This window comes from Mustela erminea, chromosome 5 (genome assembly GCF_009829155.1).
Source record: "Mustela erminea isolate mMusErm1 chromosome 5, mMusErm1.Pri, whole genome shotgun sequence".
Classification (NCBI taxonomy): Eukaryota; Metazoa; Chordata; class Mammalia; order Carnivora; family Mustelidae; genus Mustela; species Mustela erminea.
In genome coordinates, this window is record NC_045618.1 from 115,794,593 (window position 1) to 115,812,168 (window position 17,576).

Sequence of the window (17,576 nt, forward strand, 5' to 3'; positions counted from 1 at the left end):
GGGTCTGAACAGTCCTCACCTACCTTCCTGCTGTCTCTGGGGGCCCACAGGTCCAGCCTGGGCTGCCAGGCAGGTGGAAGGGTTGCAGTGGATACGCTCACTGTTGATGCTATTTCGAGGCACTCTGGGGGAACATCTAGCCAAGAGTTTGGTTCAAATAATGAGATGTCAAGATCCATCTGTCTCTCCATTCATCTCAGATGTGTCCTTCCCCAGGGTCTTTCATGGGGGGACTTTGGGAGCACAGAGTGGGGTGTGGCTAAGAGAAGAGGGGCTGGGCCATGGCCAATGTCATCCCTCACTCCCTGGCACTTAGCAGCAGTGAGCCAGCTGTTCTGACATGGGGCGAGGGCAGCAGCAAGACACCATCCCCGAGAAGAGACATCACTGACTGCGTTCGTGTTCTGACAGCTCTAGCACGAGCCACGAGGGGCCTGTGTGTCCTCACAGGTAGCTCTCTAAACTCTAAACTCTAAACACAGCAGCTCGTCTACACTCTTGGTGACGCGCTGCATGCCCAGTCTGGTGTCAGGCCCAAGTTCATCCTTAGGATGCTGTATGTTGCTTGGCAACCAAGAGCTTGGCTGGGAGTCCCCTCAGGACACTTCATATTGGGGGTCACCTTCTCCAAATCCAACAAAGACCACTGTTCAAGAGACTGACCTTCAGGGTCGGAACAACCGGTATGAATCCAGAACTTGTGACTTATTAGCTCTGACCTTGGGCTTTAAAAAAAATAGACAATGTTTTTAGAGCAGTTTTAGGGGCATAAAACAGAACAGGAAGTACAGAGAATTTCCATATGCTCCCTGTACACGTGGGGGTACTTTTTTTAAACTCCTTGAGCCTCAGTTTCCCTATCTGTACAAGGGGGGGAAATAACCGTCTCCTGCTCACAGAGTTGGGATAAGGTACAAATGAGGTAACGCTGCTGGCCCCACACAGTGGCCGCTTTATCCTCCTGCCTCTCACCCCTCTGATGCTGACCTTTGTCTCAGGTGACAGGAACACCTTCCAGAGGCTTCGATGAGAAGGCGTACCTGGCAGCCAAGCAGCTGAAGCCCGGAGAGGACCCTTACAGGCAACATGCCTTCAACCAGCTGGAGAGTGACAAGCTGAGCCCCGACCGAGCCATCCGGGACACCCGCCATTACAGGTACAGCCTCTCTTGTGCCCTGGAGCAAGGGCTGGCACCTGTGAGCTCACTTCCGTTCCTCACATGGACTGAGGAAATGAGAAAGATTTCCTCAGGCTCTGTCTGGTTGTCAAGACCCTCAAACCCTCACTCTCAGTTATTCTCTTGCCTCCTCTGTTTCACTGACTTCCAGAGGGCCCGAGATGGCCAAGGAGACTCGGTGGGCGCCGGTAAGGCCCCTCAGCACCTCAGTCTGGAGTCCCAGGGAGCGTGAGCTGCCACGGGACCACAGGGAGGTCAGAGCGGGTGGGTGGGCCTGCTGATGATGCCTGAGGTGAAGAGGGGCCACCGACCCTGCCCACACTGTGCAATCCCTGTCCTTCTCCTCTTCCTGCCCTGTGGCCCCCATTTCCTCAGCAATTCCCACAAACGCTTCCCAGCCTTGCTCTTGGTTCTCCCAGTGTGGTAGGTGGGAGAGGCCCCAAAGCAAGACCGAGGGACACCTTCCACAATGATCCCCACTCTGACTCCACTTGGTGTGAGTGACCAACTTTGGGCAAGCCATCCACGCCCCCTCCGTGGTTCAGGCCCGTGATGAGTCCTGTCTAGATCATAGTCACCATCTCCAGTGCCCTCTTCCTACCCTCACCTCTGGAAACAGTCTGAGGTCCTTACCCTGAAGCACAAGCCACCTCTCCTGGCCCTGAGCCACTGCTCCTTTTCACCTAGGACTCGATACTCCCACAGTCCTCTCCTTTCCTGTCCCTCCCCTCATCTGCGCACACAGTTTCCCCTGCCCAAACCCCCACCCCCCACTTGCATTTTCATAATTCTTCTCAGTGACCTCTCGTCTGGGGAAGGTTCCTTGCCAACCCAGGCTGGTTTGGAGGCTTCCTCTGTGCTCTGTGCACACAGGGTTGTTGAAGCAGACTCAGCCACGTGCCTACAGTATTGAGTGACCAACGAGGGCTGTGTTGGACTCAGCTGTGTACCTAGCACCAGGCTGGTCCTGGTCTAAGGGTAGGTGGGGATGATGCAGGTCAAGATTGATTTTCCTTCTGAAGCGGGTCCTCCGCAGCACAAAAGGGGTGTGAGAGATAAGAGAAGAGGACATGCTTCTAGCACCTTGGAAGGGAGCTTGAAATCCAGTGGACTGGGCAGCCTTCAGGGTGAGATGGACATGGAGCTGGGGGAGCCCCAGACTGTCCTAACTGTCCTGACATCAGCACTGCCAGCCTCCAGAAACTCATGCTACCAAGTACGACAATTATCCTGCCACTCAGAAAGACTCACCCCCCGCCCAGGTCCAATGCTCAGATCTCAGTTCTTTCTCGGTCAGTCCCGGTGCAGAGTCCACCTGCACTGTGGGGCCTACAAGACTATGTCCACACAGTCCTACTTGAGGACTTTTCCTGGCAACCCTGGCCATGGCAAACCTTGACCCCAAGGCCTGGAGATTCTACGGACCCAAATCTTTGAACGGATACAGGGTTAGCCTGGATCACCTCTGCCCTCCCTCCCACGAAGCCCCCCTCATACCTTCTCAGGTGTTCACTGAAGAACTTCAAGGAGCAATCCCTCTGGGGATGACACGCATTTTAAAATGAGACTCTTCGAATCCAAAGCAGGGGTGTTGAGGCCAGCCTCCCTTCCTGCTCCCGTGTGGCTGCCGGCCCTCCCAGAAGCCTGAGGTGGATGGGGTGGGGTGGGGGTGCAGGTGCCCGCGCACGCGTGTGTAGGAGGAGCAACGGACAGAGGTAAGGGCTCTCAGGTGCTGGGGTGAGCCTTGCTCTTCTCCCTCCAGACTGCAGCTTCTGCTGGTCTCTAAATGGTCAGGCTAGTTCCTAGTCCAGCCCTCAGTCTAGGGAGCCCCCCTCAAGGGGAACAGAGAGACCAGGCAAGACAGACCTCCTTGCATCACAAAGAAAAAACCCTATCAGCCCCAAACTTGAAACACAGGCCTGGGGCCAACCTCTTCAGAGGCTCTTGGCTCCTGGGACCAGGATAAATTCTCATGATCACAGTTGTAAATCCCAGAGAAATGCAGAGCGGGGGAGAGTTAGAGGAGGCCGGTCGGGAGGACGTCAAGTCAACTCTCCAGATGGGGTACGGGTAGGTTGGCCCCTTTCAGGTGAAGAATGGGCATCACTATCCAGATTCTCTCCTTCCTGGGCACCAGAGGGTTGGGGTTCATAGTCACTGACCCTAGAGGTCAGTGTTGGGGGGCCTGGAAGGCCAGAGGTGGCTGATTCTCCCCATCTCAGCAGGCGCCCCCGCCCCGCCCCCCGCAGTCTACACACCTCTGGGAGGATGCACTTAGGAAGCCTGGCTTCTCAGGGGGCAGAGGTGAATTTCCCTACCCCTCCACGCCACCCCCCTACTCAAAGCCTCACAGGATTCCTCCCATGGGGGTCCCGGGCTGGTGGGACTCCTGCCTTACTGGCCCCGTCTCTCTGCCGGGCAGGAAATGGGCCTGGGAATTCAGCTGTAAGCTGCTGTCAGGGCGTGAATGCCGGAATGAAAAAACCGTCCCTGCTGGAATAGTCGGAGAGCAATTGTAATAAAGAAGATTGTCATGAAAACCAGCTGCCTTCCCGCCGGCCCCAGGAACACGCACAAAAGCATCCGCGGAAGCGACAGGGATGGAGGCTGGCAGGAATGGATTGTTTTAATTCCCTTTCCTGAGGAGGGGGAAGCCAATGGCTAAAAATGTGGTGTGAGACTGAGAAGAGGAGCACAGAGCCGCGGGGGTTGGCAGGCACTTTTCAGGGTCTTCTCGAGGCTTCTGTGTGCTCCGGGAGTCCGGGCCCCTGGAGCGGTGAGGCTGCGTCCCTGGCCCGGGTCACCAGCCAGCTGTCCCTGCTGGGCAGCGAGAGGGAGGGAGTCACAGGAGGATAGGAGAGGGGCGATTCCCTCCAGATCCTCCAAATGTCGTGAGCCAGGAGAAGAGAAAGAAGCTACAGGATGCCAGACACAAAGCAGAGGCTGTCCCCCCCCTCCACCCCCCGTCTCCCCCATTTTGTCTCTCTCTGGCAGGCGGGGAGATCCGGCTGCTGGCCCAGGGCTACGTCCCCAGGCCTGGAGTGGTGCCCACACAGTCATGAAGGTCAGGGCCCTTCTAAACAGCTCATTGACAGGGGCTGCAAGGTCTTTGGTAAAGATGACCAGGCCTGGGAAGCTGCCTCGGCCTGTGGCTTCCCTCCAAGGACTCCAGGCTGGATGGGCTGAGTGGGGGGAACGTGGGCGGGGAAGGGCAGCCTCACAGCCTGGCTTCAGGTTTGCCTTCTCTGTCCCACAGAGGTATTCCTGGGGGCAGCAGGCTGGACAGAGAGAAGCCTCAAGCCTGCCCTGAGGAGGCCCTCACGGTGCCCTCTGACCCCTGTGCTCCATTCTCAGTTGCCCGTCTGTAACCTACTCTGCGGACCTGCCGGCCACCAGCGTCATCATCACATTCCACAATGAGGCCCGCTCTACCCTCCTGCGCACCGTGAAGAGGTAAGCCCCATCTCGGGGACCCTCATTTCGTGAGGCCTCAGGAAGCTCTGCCAAGCCCCTGCGGGGAGGGGGGTGGGGGGACGGGGACATGGAGACAGGGTGCCGGGCCAGAGGTTGTGGGAGTCCTGTCCTTCTGAGAAGCTGGAGCTGGTGAATCGGGGTCAGAGAGACCCCAGAAATATGGCTGGGATTATTGGAATGGGCAAGGACAAGGTCAGATCTGCAGGACAGAGGCAGATAGTCAAGGGTCAGGAGCCAAGGGAGTCAGGGATGGGCGCGGAAGGCCTGAGGACGATGGATGCCAACCTGGGAGGTGCCAGTCAACGGATTCAGAGGGAGGTCTGTGTCCTCCTTAACTTGGCCCTGTGGTCAAGTTTAACTCCTGCTTACCCCATTTCTTTAATGAGAATAGGATTTGGATTGTTCCAGGGATTGAAGAAGTTTGGGTTTTCTTTCCCAGTGAGTGGAGGAAGAGGAAGAGGAAAGATGGTGGGAAGGAAAGGCCATCCCAGGCCGGCCGTCCCAGGCCCAGCTAGGGGCTGCCAACCCCTCCCCCTCCCCGCCCTAGCTGGGGCTTATTAAGCAGCTACAGGTCCTGTCCTGGTGACTCAGCTGGGGCCGTTTCCACAAACCATCTGGCCATCCCAGGGTCAGCAGGTCCTCGGAAGAGCCCGAGGGGCACACCCCTCCTCAGCCTCTCACCAGGGCCCAGGAGTTTGGCTCTTGGCTAGTGTGCCGGTCCCTGAACTGGGTGATGGGGGAGCCCTGGGGCAGGGAGAAGTAAGTGGAAGTTGAACCCTAAATCCAGGCTCCTCTGTCCCCATCACTCCAGCGTCCTGAACCGAACTCCAGCCAGCCTGATCCAGGAGATCATCTTAGTGGATGACTTCAGTTCAGATCGTAAGCTTCTACCTCCTGTTATGTGCAGTCTTCCACACTCAGTTGCCTAGAGTATGGAGCCCCTCTCAGGGCCGGGCTGGATATCACGGGTGGACCTCTGCCCACTACCCGGGATCTTTAGTCTTTTCTAGGTGCCTTCCCTGACTCTGTTCCCAGGTGCCAAGGAAGGGGAAAGAGTGGGGTTGTTTTGCCACTAGTGAAATGACACTTTTTAAAGACAGAAGCAACATCAGCAGCATCCTTTGTTATTACAAATGCCTTATTCTGAGGCTTGTCCCTTCAGTGTGGCTGCGGGGTGGGGGTGGGGGTGTTGGCTGGGCTCCCTGCGGACCTGCTGGTGCTCTCTGCTGCCCCCTGGGGGCAATGCCATAAGGAGTCCTCAGTCTGGCCTGGGAGTGGGGCACAGGGCAATCCTTTGGCCATAGAGATGACCATGCCCCTGCGTACCTCCCCATCTTCAGCCCTTTCCCTGGACCTACTGTGAGACACCTTCTGGGCAGTTCCAGGGGCGACCAAACCTCTTGTGGTCTGACGTCCATATCTGAATGAGTTTGCTTCCTTCTCTTCACCTTCAGCTGAAGACTGTCTGCTCCTGACCAGGATCCCCAAGGTCAAGTGCCTGCGCAATGATCGGCGGGAAGGTGAGTTCTTGGACCCTGGGTGCCTCTGCAGACCAATCTCGGTCTACACCTCTGCACCTCCCCATTCCCTTTTGGCACTATGCCATGTCCCACTAAGCCAGCATGCTCCTTCTGCATTCCTTGTGGCCAGGACCAAGGGCTGTGGAAAGACCCTTCTGCTAGCCCGGGTCAGCCCCGGCCATGGCATGACTGTGGGCAAGTTGCTGTACTTCTGGCTGCCTGGGTTGTCTCTTCTGAGAAGTGGAGTTAATAATAGACCCTTTCTGTCTTGCGTGGCTGTTGTAAGGATTAAATGAGCTAACCTATATGGAAATGCTTTGAGAAAACCAAAGGGCATTATTATTATTTTTTAAGATCTTATTTATTTGATAGAGTGAGAGAGTGCGCAAGCAGGGGGAGGGGTGAGGGGAAAGGGAGAAGCAGATTTCCTGCTGAGCAGGGAGCCCTATGTGTAGCTCAATCTTAGAACCCTGGGATCATGACCTGAGCAGAAGGCAGACACTAAGGCCCCCAGGTGTCCCCAGAGGGCATTATAAAGCAAATGTAGCCTCACTTCCCATCTAGAGGTGTTTTGGGGCATCGGCCACATGGCCTAGTGTTGTATGTGGCACTCTAGGAGACACAAGAGAACTACAAAACACGGCCCCTGCCCTTGGAGAACACATCATAAGGCCAAGGAGTCAGGACCCACCTCAGAGACAGGTTGGTCATGATTATGTGCAATAGATCAGAGACCCCAGGAGCGGGGCGTGATAGGGGAGAGGGCCTGGACTGGGTGAGGGTAGAACAGGTGAAGGGAGCAAGGCAGGGCAGTCCAGGCTTGAGGGCTCTGCAGGCACGAGCGCTGGTCAGGCCCAGGTGTCCCTGTAATACTAACAGCCCTCCTCCCAAGTGCTCGCCCATAGGAGGCATCCACTCTGCCTAAATCCTCACAGTCCCTCCTCCTAACAGTCCATTGTTCCCTTTTGCACAGATGGGAAGTGAGACCTCAGGAGGTTCTGCCCAGGATGATCTGCCCAGGGTGATGAGTAGAGGAGCCAGAATTCCAACCCCGAGGCGGGAGGCTACACTTAACGTCTCTCTCTTCCTCCTCCCCTGGGAGAATCTGGGTCTGGTCAGCAGGGGAAATGGTGAGGTGAGGGTAGATGGCAGAAGACCGTGGAAGCCAGAGACAGGCATTTAGACTTGATAAGGCAGGTAGTAGGGAACCACTACAGGTTTGAGAGAGAGAGAGAGTATGAGAGAGAGATGCAAGGGGCATAATTGAGAAAGACCTGTCAGACCAAGGAGACCTTCTCAGTGGCATGGAAGAAGCCAGAGAGTAATTTCTCCCAAGCACTGGGTTGTAGGTACCTTTAGGCCCAGGAATATAGTGTTTCCAGGGGTTTGCCCAACACAAATGCAAACCTTAAGGCTAGCTGCCTTGCTAGCCTGATGGAGTGCAAGGATGGGACAGATGGATTTTTGCACAGATGAATGAATAGTCAGATGGATGGAGGCCGAGTACAGGGCAGAGGCATGGCCAGGGAACTCTCTCCAGGAAGCAACTGTATTCTGAGCTCTTAGAGCGAGTCCCCTCCATCTCCACGGCTCATGGGGCACCAGCAGCTGCTCTCTTAGCACCAGCTGGGCCTCCTCTCTCCCTGGCAGTCGAGTCCCCAGCCCTGACCGGGAAGCTGTCAGAAGTGAGGCCATTATTTGACAGTTGGCGAGCCATCAGCAAGATTGTTTGGGATGGGGGCCGAAACAGCTCGGAATCTAGCCCGCGGAGACCTCCTAGACACGGGACACTCTCCCGGCAGGTGGGGGTTATTTTTGCTCTGAGTCTTTTATCTAAGAAGACCGAAGCTCAGAGAAGTTAAAGAACATGCTTAAGGTACGTGAAGGGGCTGACACACTGACTCCAGCCTGCCTTAGTCTAGAAGATTCTCACCAGGTCACACATGATGATGCAGCTGAAGGGGATGGCCTGGAGATCCCCCGGTGGGGGGCGGGGCAGGGAGGAAAGGGTTTTGGTTTCTGGTTTTCTTTGGGTACCAAAATACCCTCCGTTGCACTTTCCATTCACTAATGCCTGACTGTTTACCAGTATGTCCCCAGAGCCCAGAACAGGGTCTGGCACATGAAGGGCACTCAGAGAATGAGCCTGGAGTAATGACCGTTGATGAGTGGATGCAAGAAAAGAGAGGGACAGAGGAAATAGTCAAATACAAAGTAAAGCTCAGTCACAGTAACTCAGAGGAAGCCTTGGCTCCTGACAGGTGCAGAGCCCTGAGCCTTTTCAGGGATGGTGGGGAGACAAATTGACCCTGTCCCCATACCAACCCCTGTCCACTCCCATGGCAGGGCTGATCCGGTCCCGAGTTCGTGGGGCAGATGTGGCCACAGCTGCCGTGCTCACCTTTCTGGACAGCCACTGCGAAGTGAACACCGAGTGGCTGCAGCCCATGCTGCAGCGAGTCAAGGAGGTGAGTCCCTCTGTCCCTCGGGGAGCTCTGCCCCTTGGGATGTGCCCACCATGTTCTTGGCATGAAGTCATTGACTTGATAGATAGGCAGAGTAGAAGCCTAAATGTTCTGCTTCCTCCAGAGTGATGTCATGTTAGTGAGCTTTCTCCTCCGAAAATGGGGGTAATTGTAATATTTGTCTTACGGAGCTGTTGGGGGAACTCATGTGGTCATGAACTTGGGTGAGCTGTAAAGCTCCAACTAGGAATGTTGGGGTGGTTTTCCTCCTGGAGGAGACGGGTCCTGTGCGGGGGCAGGGGACAGCTTGGGGTCAAGGCTGGAAAGTTTGAGAAGGAGGAAAATGGGGGGATGGTGTTGTCAAGAAGAGATGAGAACAGGGGCCCCCAGCACGTGCCAGCAGTTCACTAGAAGGGGGAGGAGCATGAGACAGGTGGAGGGAAGGATGAGGTGATCACGGGTCAACCATAAAAAGACAACCAAGCTCAAAAATGGGCAAAGGATTGGAATGGACATTTCTTCAAGGCAAGTACACAAATGGCCAACAAGCACAGGAAAAGATGCTCAACATTGTTAAGCCTTGAGGGAAATGCGAGTCAAAACCACAGTCAGATACCACTTGAGACCTACAGGATGGCCGTGACCAAAGGATGGACAGTAACGAGGGCTGGCGAGGATGTGAAGAAGTGGGAGCCCTTTCACTCATTGCTGGTGAGAACGTAATCTGAGGCAGCCAGATTACAGCCCGGCAGTTCATCAAAAGTTTAAAGATTTTTAAAAATTTATTTATTTGACAGACAGAGATCACAAGTGGGCAGAGAAGCACACAAAGAGGTGGGGGAAGCAGGCTCCCTGCTGAGCAGAGAGCCCGAGGCAGGGCTTGATCTCAGGACCCTGGGATCATGATCTGAGCCAAAGGCAGAGGCTTAACTCACTGAGCCACCCAGGCTCCTCTCATCAAAAGTTTAAACACCAAGGGGCACCTGGGTGGCTCAGTGGGTTAAAGCCTCTGCCTTTGGCTCAGGTCATGATCCCAGGGTTCTGGGATCAAGCCCACATCGGGCTCTCTGTTCAGCGGGGAGCCTACTGCTTCCTCCCTCTGCCTGCCTCTCTGCCCACGTGTGATCTCTGTCAAATAAATAAAATCTTAAAAAAAAAAAAAAGTTTAAACACCGAATTACCTGATGCCCCTTCCACTGCGGGGCACACCCCCAAGAGAAATGGAAATATACCCTCTACACGCAATAACTTACCCTGGAGTGTTCAGGGCACTATCTCTCAGAAGAGCCAAAAATGTGGAAACAGCCCAAATGTGTGCGGATATAACCACACCACTACTACTCAGCCATAAAAAGGAATGAAATAGTAACGCGTGCTACAATGTGGATGAAAATGCTTCCCTATGTGAAAGAAGACGGTCCCCAAAGGCCATGTGTTTTATGATTCCACTGAGGTGCGATGTCCAGAATGAAACAAAGCCATAGAAATAGAAAGGTGATGAGTGGTTGTCAGGGGCTGGAGAGAGAGAGGATGGGGGAGGTGACCGCTAACAGGTACAGGGTTTCTTGTTGGGGTGATGAAAATGTTCTGGAATTAGGTGTGATGGGTGCACAATCTTGTGACTGTATTGTAAGCCACCGAATTTGCACACGTTAAACTGGTGAATTTCATCACGTGTCAATTACAGCTAGTGAAATTGCTATAAAAATGTGAATTACACCTTGGAACAAAAAACTCTATGAAAAGGCAGAGGCAAGGCCCCCACAGAGCTCTATAGGAAACCATGGGTGGTCTCCCTGCTCCGCCTCCTCCCCGCCTTCTGTGGTCCTGAGACAGGGTGTGTGTGAACTGAGGGGCAGAGCTGGGTGGCCTCCATATTGCAGACAAGAGGATTTTGAAGGTCAGCACAGTCTGGGGAGAGATGGGCCTCTAGGCTGGGTCCCTCTGTGGAGGGAGAGGGAAGAGAGGGCTGATGGTAGCTGATAGTTTTGCATGGGGTATATCACACAAGCCCCCAACACCATTACCGCATGTCCCAAATCTTTAATAAAATTGACATTACCCCCCAATGCTTTGGAGGTGGATTTGTGTCTAGGAGGATGAAGGGAGTGGTGAATCTGACCTTGAAGCAGATGTGGCTTGAGAGAATGACAGCCAGGTTGCACAGGGACCACAGAGTCCCTGCCGTCAAGCTGCTGGTGGTCCAGTTGGGAAGACTCAACCAAAACATGTACAAACGATGAATAAAACAGCAGTTCAGACCAGCACCAGAAGAGTCACTTCAGGCAGCATAGGATTCAGTGCCCCAGGAATTGTCTGGTCTGTAATTGTGAGAGCAGCTTAAAAGAGGAAGAAATCCTCAGCCTGCAGCAATCCAGCAGGGCTTCCCTGAGGAGGTGAGATCCCAGCAGGGCTCAGCATGATGTGAGAGGAAGAGGCTGGGAGAGCCCATGGGACCTCAGTGGGTCCTTCCAGGAGCCTAGCTGGGGGCTGCAGGACAGCTCCCAAGATCCTGCCCAGTCCTGCGGGAAGGGCTGAGTGCCTCATGGTGGGAGAGAACTTCTCAGAGCAGGCAGCTGGGCCTTTCTTCACAGAGTCGCTGGCCTCACACCATCTCTCATTCCTCCCCTAGGACCACACCCGTGTGGTGAGCCCCATCATCGATGTCATCAGTCTGGATAACTTTGCCTACCTTGCTGCATCTGCAGATCTTCGTGGAGGTGGGTCCATCTTCCAGAGGAGGGGCTGTAGGCTTGAAAGGGGCAGGTGGGAGCGATCTAAAGCCTTGGTTTGGTGCTCTTCTACCCAGCTGTGCCAGAGCGTCTCACACCACCCCCTTACCTCCAGAAAATGGAAAGGGATGGTGGAAAGCTCTGGGATTGGGGATAAAGCCCTCTGGAACCATAAGCGACAAAACCAGGCTAGTCTTGTGTCTTCCCCTCCGAACAAACACTGACACATCCTTTCCAAATGCTGTCAGCCCAGGGACCATGCCTACAGTCCTGGCAGAAGGACATGCTAGGACAGTGTCTTGTGTGAATTCCTAATACATACACCTGGAGGTGGCCTGGACCCAGGCCGTCGAATAGAAGAGCTATTAGCTACATTTGGCTATTGAGCTCTTAAAATGTGACTGGTCTGCCTTGAGATGTGCTGTAAGTGTAAATACACACCAGGTTTCAAAGTCTTATTACAAAAGAATGTAAAAAATCTCATCAGTAGTTTTTTATATTGATTACATGTTGGAATGATAACATTTTTGGAAATATTACATTAAAATATATTATTCAAATTAATTTCATACGTTCTTTCTTTTTGATATGGCTGCTAGAAAAAAGTTTTTTAAGATTTTATTTATTTATTTGACAGAGAGAGAGAGAGACAAGCAGGGGGAGTGGCAGGCAGAGGGAGGGAAAAGCAGGCTTCCCACTGAGCAGGGAGCCCAATGCGGGACTCAATCCCAAGACCCTGGGATCATGACCAGAACTGAAGGCAACCTGAGCCACCCAGGTGTCCTAAAAAAATTTCAATTACAAATGTAGTTTGCATTTCTGGCTTGCATCATTTGCATTCTTTCGGACAGCTCTGGTCTAGACTTTATAGCTGTGCTGCTATAAGAGCCATATTTGGCTATTTAAATTTAAATCAATTACAATTAAATAAAATTCAAATTCACTTCCTGAGTTGCACTAGCCACATTTCAAGTGCTCAATAACCCCATGTGGGTAGTGCCTACCATATTGGACAGTCAGTGCAGATATAGAACATTTCCATCATTGCAGAAAGTTCTATTGGACAGGCTGCACTAGACAATCTGTTGCTAGGAGCTAGTGGGCAGAGTGGTTTTCCTATTTGGGGCCCAGACTTCCAAAAAATGGAAACAGCTGTTACTTAGATCTTAGAGTTGAGTGGGGTTCTGAAGTGAGCCAGGTGTTTCTCCTTTGGGAAATCACCTCAGGGCCTTTGCACTTGCTGTTCCCCTTGCCTGGAATTCCATTTCCCCAGATACCTGCATGGATCAGACTTTCAGGTCAAAAGTGATCTCTTTAGAGATCGTTTCCTGACTACCCTTACTAAAATAGCATAGGTACCTGTGGCAGATTATTCCTTTATTGATTTCTTTTTGTAGCCTCTGTCCTACCCAGTAAATCAATGAGGTCAGGGACCCGTCTCCTTCTGAGTGAAGGAATGATTGCATGAATTGCCCAGGGTCCTCTGCGAACTGGGTTCTGATCAGGGGAGACCAAGGGCTGGTGGAATGAAGGGGCAGCAGCTCTGCCCTGAGCTCTGTCCTCACCCCTCTCTGTCCATTAGGATTTGACTGGAGCCTGCATTTCAAGTGGGAGCAGATCCCTCTTGAGCAGAAGATTGCCCGGACTGACCCCACCAAGCCCATAAGGTCAGTGCTGCTGTGGGCTCTGCAGAGACCCCTTCCTTCCCTGGGCCAGGAGCATGGGAATCTGCGGGGGGGGGGGGGTGCATTTCAGTTGCTGGTGCTCCTGAGGGCACACTGTCTAAGTGCTGACTTGGTTCTGGGCCCAGGGACAGAGAGGACAGAGGCCAGGGAGCTGCTGGATGTCCTGCCCCTGTGTCTCTGCAAGTGGGGGATTTGGGGGCAAATGACCTGGTGTTCTGGGGCCATCTAGAAGGGCTTCCAGCCTCTCCAGTTCATGTGTTGCCTCTTTCCTCTCCTTGCTCCCAGGACTCCTGTTATAGCTGGAGGAATCTTTGTGATCGACAAGTCCTGGTTTAACCACTTGGGAAAGTATGATGCCCAGATGGATATCTGGGGGGGAGAGAATTTTGGTAAGTTGGAAGTAACACTAACAGTGACAACAATAATAGATAACCATGCTCGAACACATTCTATGCATAAGGCCCTGTTCTACACATGTATTCATTCGTTTAATCTCACAGCTCCTCGGGGTATGTGTTATATCTCCATTTTACTGATAAAGAAACAGAGGCACAGAGAGGTTAAGTAATTGGTGCAAAGCCACACAGCTCGTAAATATTGAGATGGTCAGGGGGAGCCTGTGGTCCCACAGCCACATGTGTATGGAAGAGCAGACAGACTGTAACTGGGGCTGCAGCTTAAACCCACAGCTGATTTTTCTTCCAGAAAAGCCAGGGGGGGTGGGGGGGTGCAGCCAAGTTTGGTGGTTAGATGTAAGGATGGGGCCAGATGGCCTGGGTGCAAATCCTGGCCCTCCCACCTGCAAGCTCTCTGGCCCTGGGCAAGTTAAAGCCTCCCGAAGCCTCGGTTTCCTCAAGAGGCTGGTATGAGTGCCCACTGGAAGATAGGTTAAAACACAAGGCACGCTGCTGGCGGCCATCATCATTACTTCCGGGGCCAGGGGAGCCCTCAAGCTCCAGCAGGAAAGGGAAGAGCCCAGAGAGCTCCCAGTGTCACCAGCAAGGTTCTGTTAGATAAAGGCCTGATACAAACAGATCAGCCAACTTGGGTACTATAAGGGGGTTTATAAAGAGACTGTCCACACAGGGTGGGCGAGACATAGGGAAACTCTGGGACAGTGTGACCCTGGACTGGGCTGATGACTGCTGTGAGGTGTAGCCATCCCTCAGTCTGGAAGAGCCCCTTGACAGGAGCTGTGGTCTTGGGGCACCCACAGCCAGCCCATAGCCCAGGCAGAAGGTGTCAGGGGAGAGAAACCCCCACCCTCCCTCTCCCCTGTCCCCGCTCTGACTGACGCTGCCAGCCCACAGGAAGGAAGCCGGTGATGCAGCCCACTCGGCAAGGAGTGGGGTGAAGGATGGGGAGGGACCCGGGGGGTCTCCTGTTCTTCGCAGAGCCCTCTGTTTCCTTGTTCATCCTCACCAGGTTTCTTACGAAGTAAATACGGCCAGTGGTATCTCACCTGTTTGACAGGTGGGAAAACTGAGGTGAATGCTGCCTTCCAGATTTCAGTCAGGAAGCTCCACATCTGACGGGTGTGCGTAGTGCCTCCAACTTCAGTGTTGTGAGGGGTGATCAGAGCAAATTCTGTGTTTCTGAGAGGTGAGAAGCAGCTCCTTCGACTCTCTCCTCGATCAGGACACAGATGAGCAGGGGGGCTTTTGTTGTTTGTTTGTTTTTTTAATTAAGATTTAATTTATTTATTTGAGAGAGACAGGGATAGTGACAGAGAGGGAGAGAGCACAAGTGGGGAGCAGAGGGAGAAGCAGGCTCCCCACTGAGCAGGGAGCCCAACACAGAGCTCAATCCCAGGATCCTGGGGATCATGACCAAAGGCAGATGCTTAACCCCTTCACCGGCGGAGCCACCCAGACTCCCCAGCAGGGGGTTTATCATAGGTCTGATCTTAACTCAAAACCAACTGGAGTGGAAAGAGGCATGGAATGTTCTCCCCTTTGTAACTTATTCTTGGAAACCATTTGCATACAGGCATTTGGAGAAGTAAATTCTGGGAACCAGGGTGCACTGACCCTTCCTTCTAACCTCCTTCCTCATGTTCTGGGCCCAAGTGACCTCCGTGTGCCCTCAGTCTCAGCCTGAAGGGAGGTTTGGCAAAGCGAGTTTTCTTGTACAGACACTGAGGACTGAGAAACTAATGGTCTCTCCTGCATCCAGGAGCTTTTTTCTTTTGTCTTTTCTCTTTCTTTCTTTCTTTCTTTTTTTTTTTTTTTTTACAGCTGGTGATTGACAGAGGAACAAGTAAATGATCAAATGGCTAACTTCAGATTCAGCCTGAGGCGAGGGCTCAGTGGTTGGGAAACTTGAAAGGTGAACCACAGAGTGGTTCTGGGAAGGTTTTTGTTTCTTAGAAGAAATTCAAAGAAATTTTTAGGCTAGCCTTGGTGCTCATACGTTCAGCTGCTGGGAGCAGTTTTGAGTCAGGAGGGCTCTGCTGCTGGTGGGTTCGGGCCTTTCATTTCATTCCTTTGTTGAAGGAAGGAAGAAGCCCAAACTGAGACTCGTTCCTGTGTCCCCTCAGAGAGCCCCAGAGGCAAGTGGAGGTGGCAAACGTGAAAACCTTGGGATTCCCATTAGAGGGCCTTTTGAAAGGCAGTCTCATCATGTCGGTCCTCAGCTCAAGACCCTGCAGGGACTCTGTGCCATCGCTGAGAGCAAAGCCCGCAGTCTTCACGCCATCTGCCCTTCCCCCACAGCACTCCACCAGCTCTGTCCACAACTCCTGCCTCTCTCACCTGGCTTCACTCCTCCCCGAGCTGCCTCCTCTAGGCCCCCTCGCGGCCCTGGAACTTGCCGCCTGCTCCAGCCTCCACAGCTTTGCCCTTGCTGGTCCTTCTGCCTGAAGTCCTTCTCCCATAAAAGCGACATGACTTGCTTCCTCACCTCCTTCAGGTCTTAGGTCAGATGTCCCCTTTGGATGGAGAACTTGCCAATCAGATTAAAACTGTAGCCCACCCCAGCCCCAGGGGTTCTCTTCAGCCCTTCCTGCTTCATCCAGTCTCCATTGCTCCTAGTATCATCGGATAGACCGCATTTCACTCGTTTTCTTGTCTACTTGCATTTTTGTCCCTTATTTTAGTGACTTCTTGTCGCCTACCCACGAGTGTGTAAGGATTCTAGAACAGTGTATGACACATAATTAACAGGTGCCCAGTAAAATTTTGCTGAATGAACTAAGGGATCTGATTCGAACAGTGCAGCTTGCTGGACAAAATGTGAACCTGACATTGTAATTCTGCAACAGGGTGTTTGGGTGGTCTTGGAGAAGTTAACATGTTTGAGCTTCCCAGTCCTGATTAAAACACATGGGGACAGGAGCACCTGTTTGGCTCAGTTCACAGAGCATGGGACTCTCAATTTCAGGGTCATGAGTTCGAGCCCCATGCTAGACACGGAGCCTACTTAAAAAAGAATAAGTAAATTTTTAAAAAAATTAAAACAAACAAAACATCAGGGTGATAATACCAGCTTCACATGCTTGCTGTGAGAATTAGATCTGGGTTCTAGAGCATGGCACATAGTAAGGGCTCAGTAAGTGAGTGATGGTGATGTGTTGTGGGTGGTGACAATAACAGTATGGACAGTGCAGGCTGGCAGGATGAAGTGACTTATTAGCATAACCAAGTTAGTCTGGTAGGAATGGAACCAGAATGCAGCTCTTCTGTCCTCCAGGTCGTCCCTAGTTCTAAATTTCACTTGCTGACCCAGCTGCAGAGCTCTTCCTGGGAGAAGGAACACAAGCCTGGCAGTCTGCCGGCTGCCCTAGGGAACCCCATCAACATGGCTATACCACATGTCCAGCCCTGGCCCCTGGCCCATGTCTGGAAGCTTCTGCTGCCCACAAGCTGGACAGAGGCAGGTGTTAGCTGAGGGGTAGGCAGTGGGCCCTGACAAGTTGCAATAGGTGAGAACCCTCCGGCCTGTCCAGGGACAATGAGTGTCTGTACTGCCAGCTGGGGAGAGGGAAGAGGGACCAAGGCTAGAAGTCATGAGTAAATGGTCTTTCTTTCTTTCTTTCTTTTTTAAGATTTTATTTATTCATTTGACAGACAGAGATCACAAGTAGGCAGAGCAGCAGGCAGAGAGGAAGGGAAAGCAGGCTCCCCGTTGAGCAGAGAGCCTGATGGGGGGCTCAATCCCTGGACCCCGAGATCATGACTGGAGCTCAAGGCAGAGGCTTAACCCACTGAGCCACCGAGGCGCCCCTCTTTTTTTTTTTTTAATTAAAAACAAAACAAACAAACACAAAACAAGGGTTGTGTATTTTCTGAGATAGGAATGAGTGTTTTAATGTCAGAGGTGTCTGTCCAGCTATAGGGTTCATATGAAGGGGTAATCGGAAGAGATTATGGAAGGTGCAGCCCCCTGCCCAGGGGGGTCCTTGCCAGAAGTGACAGCGGGGCGGGCAGTTTGTGACAGCCTCCTCTAGGAGGCAGAATGGCCACTTGCATCTCCCAGCCCTAAGGGGGACCACAGTCCCTCGTGGTCCTGCCCAAGCTCATTCA

At 52.9% G+C, this 17,576-nt stretch overlaps 1 protein-coding gene across 3 annotated transcripts in view; it reads left to right on the top strand.

Annotated features, from left to right (window-relative positions):
• GALNT16 (polypeptide N-acetylgalactosaminyltransferase 16) overlaps nucleotides 1-17,576 on the top strand; it is a 93,997-nt gene that overhangs the window by 58,815 nt on the left and 17,606 nt on the right. For all 3 annotated transcript variants that reach the window (XM_032344596.1, XM_032344595.1, XM_032344594.1), the window contains 8 exons: nucleotides 999-1,156; nucleotides 4,532-4,630; nucleotides 5,463-5,530; nucleotides 6,106-6,171; nucleotides 8,518-8,639; nucleotides 11,269-11,356; nucleotides 12,951-13,035; nucleotides 13,339-13,442. In XM_032344596.1, coding sequence (XP_032200487.1) covers nucleotides 999-1,156; nucleotides 4,532-4,630; nucleotides 5,463-5,530; nucleotides 6,106-6,171; nucleotides 8,518-8,639; nucleotides 11,269-11,356; nucleotides 12,951-13,035; nucleotides 13,339-13,442 — 790 coding nt within the window. The remainder of the gene's footprint in view (nucleotides 1-998; nucleotides 1,157-4,531; nucleotides 4,631-5,462; nucleotides 5,531-6,105; nucleotides 6,172-8,517; nucleotides 8,640-11,268; nucleotides 11,357-12,950; nucleotides 13,036-13,338; nucleotides 13,443-17,576) is intronic.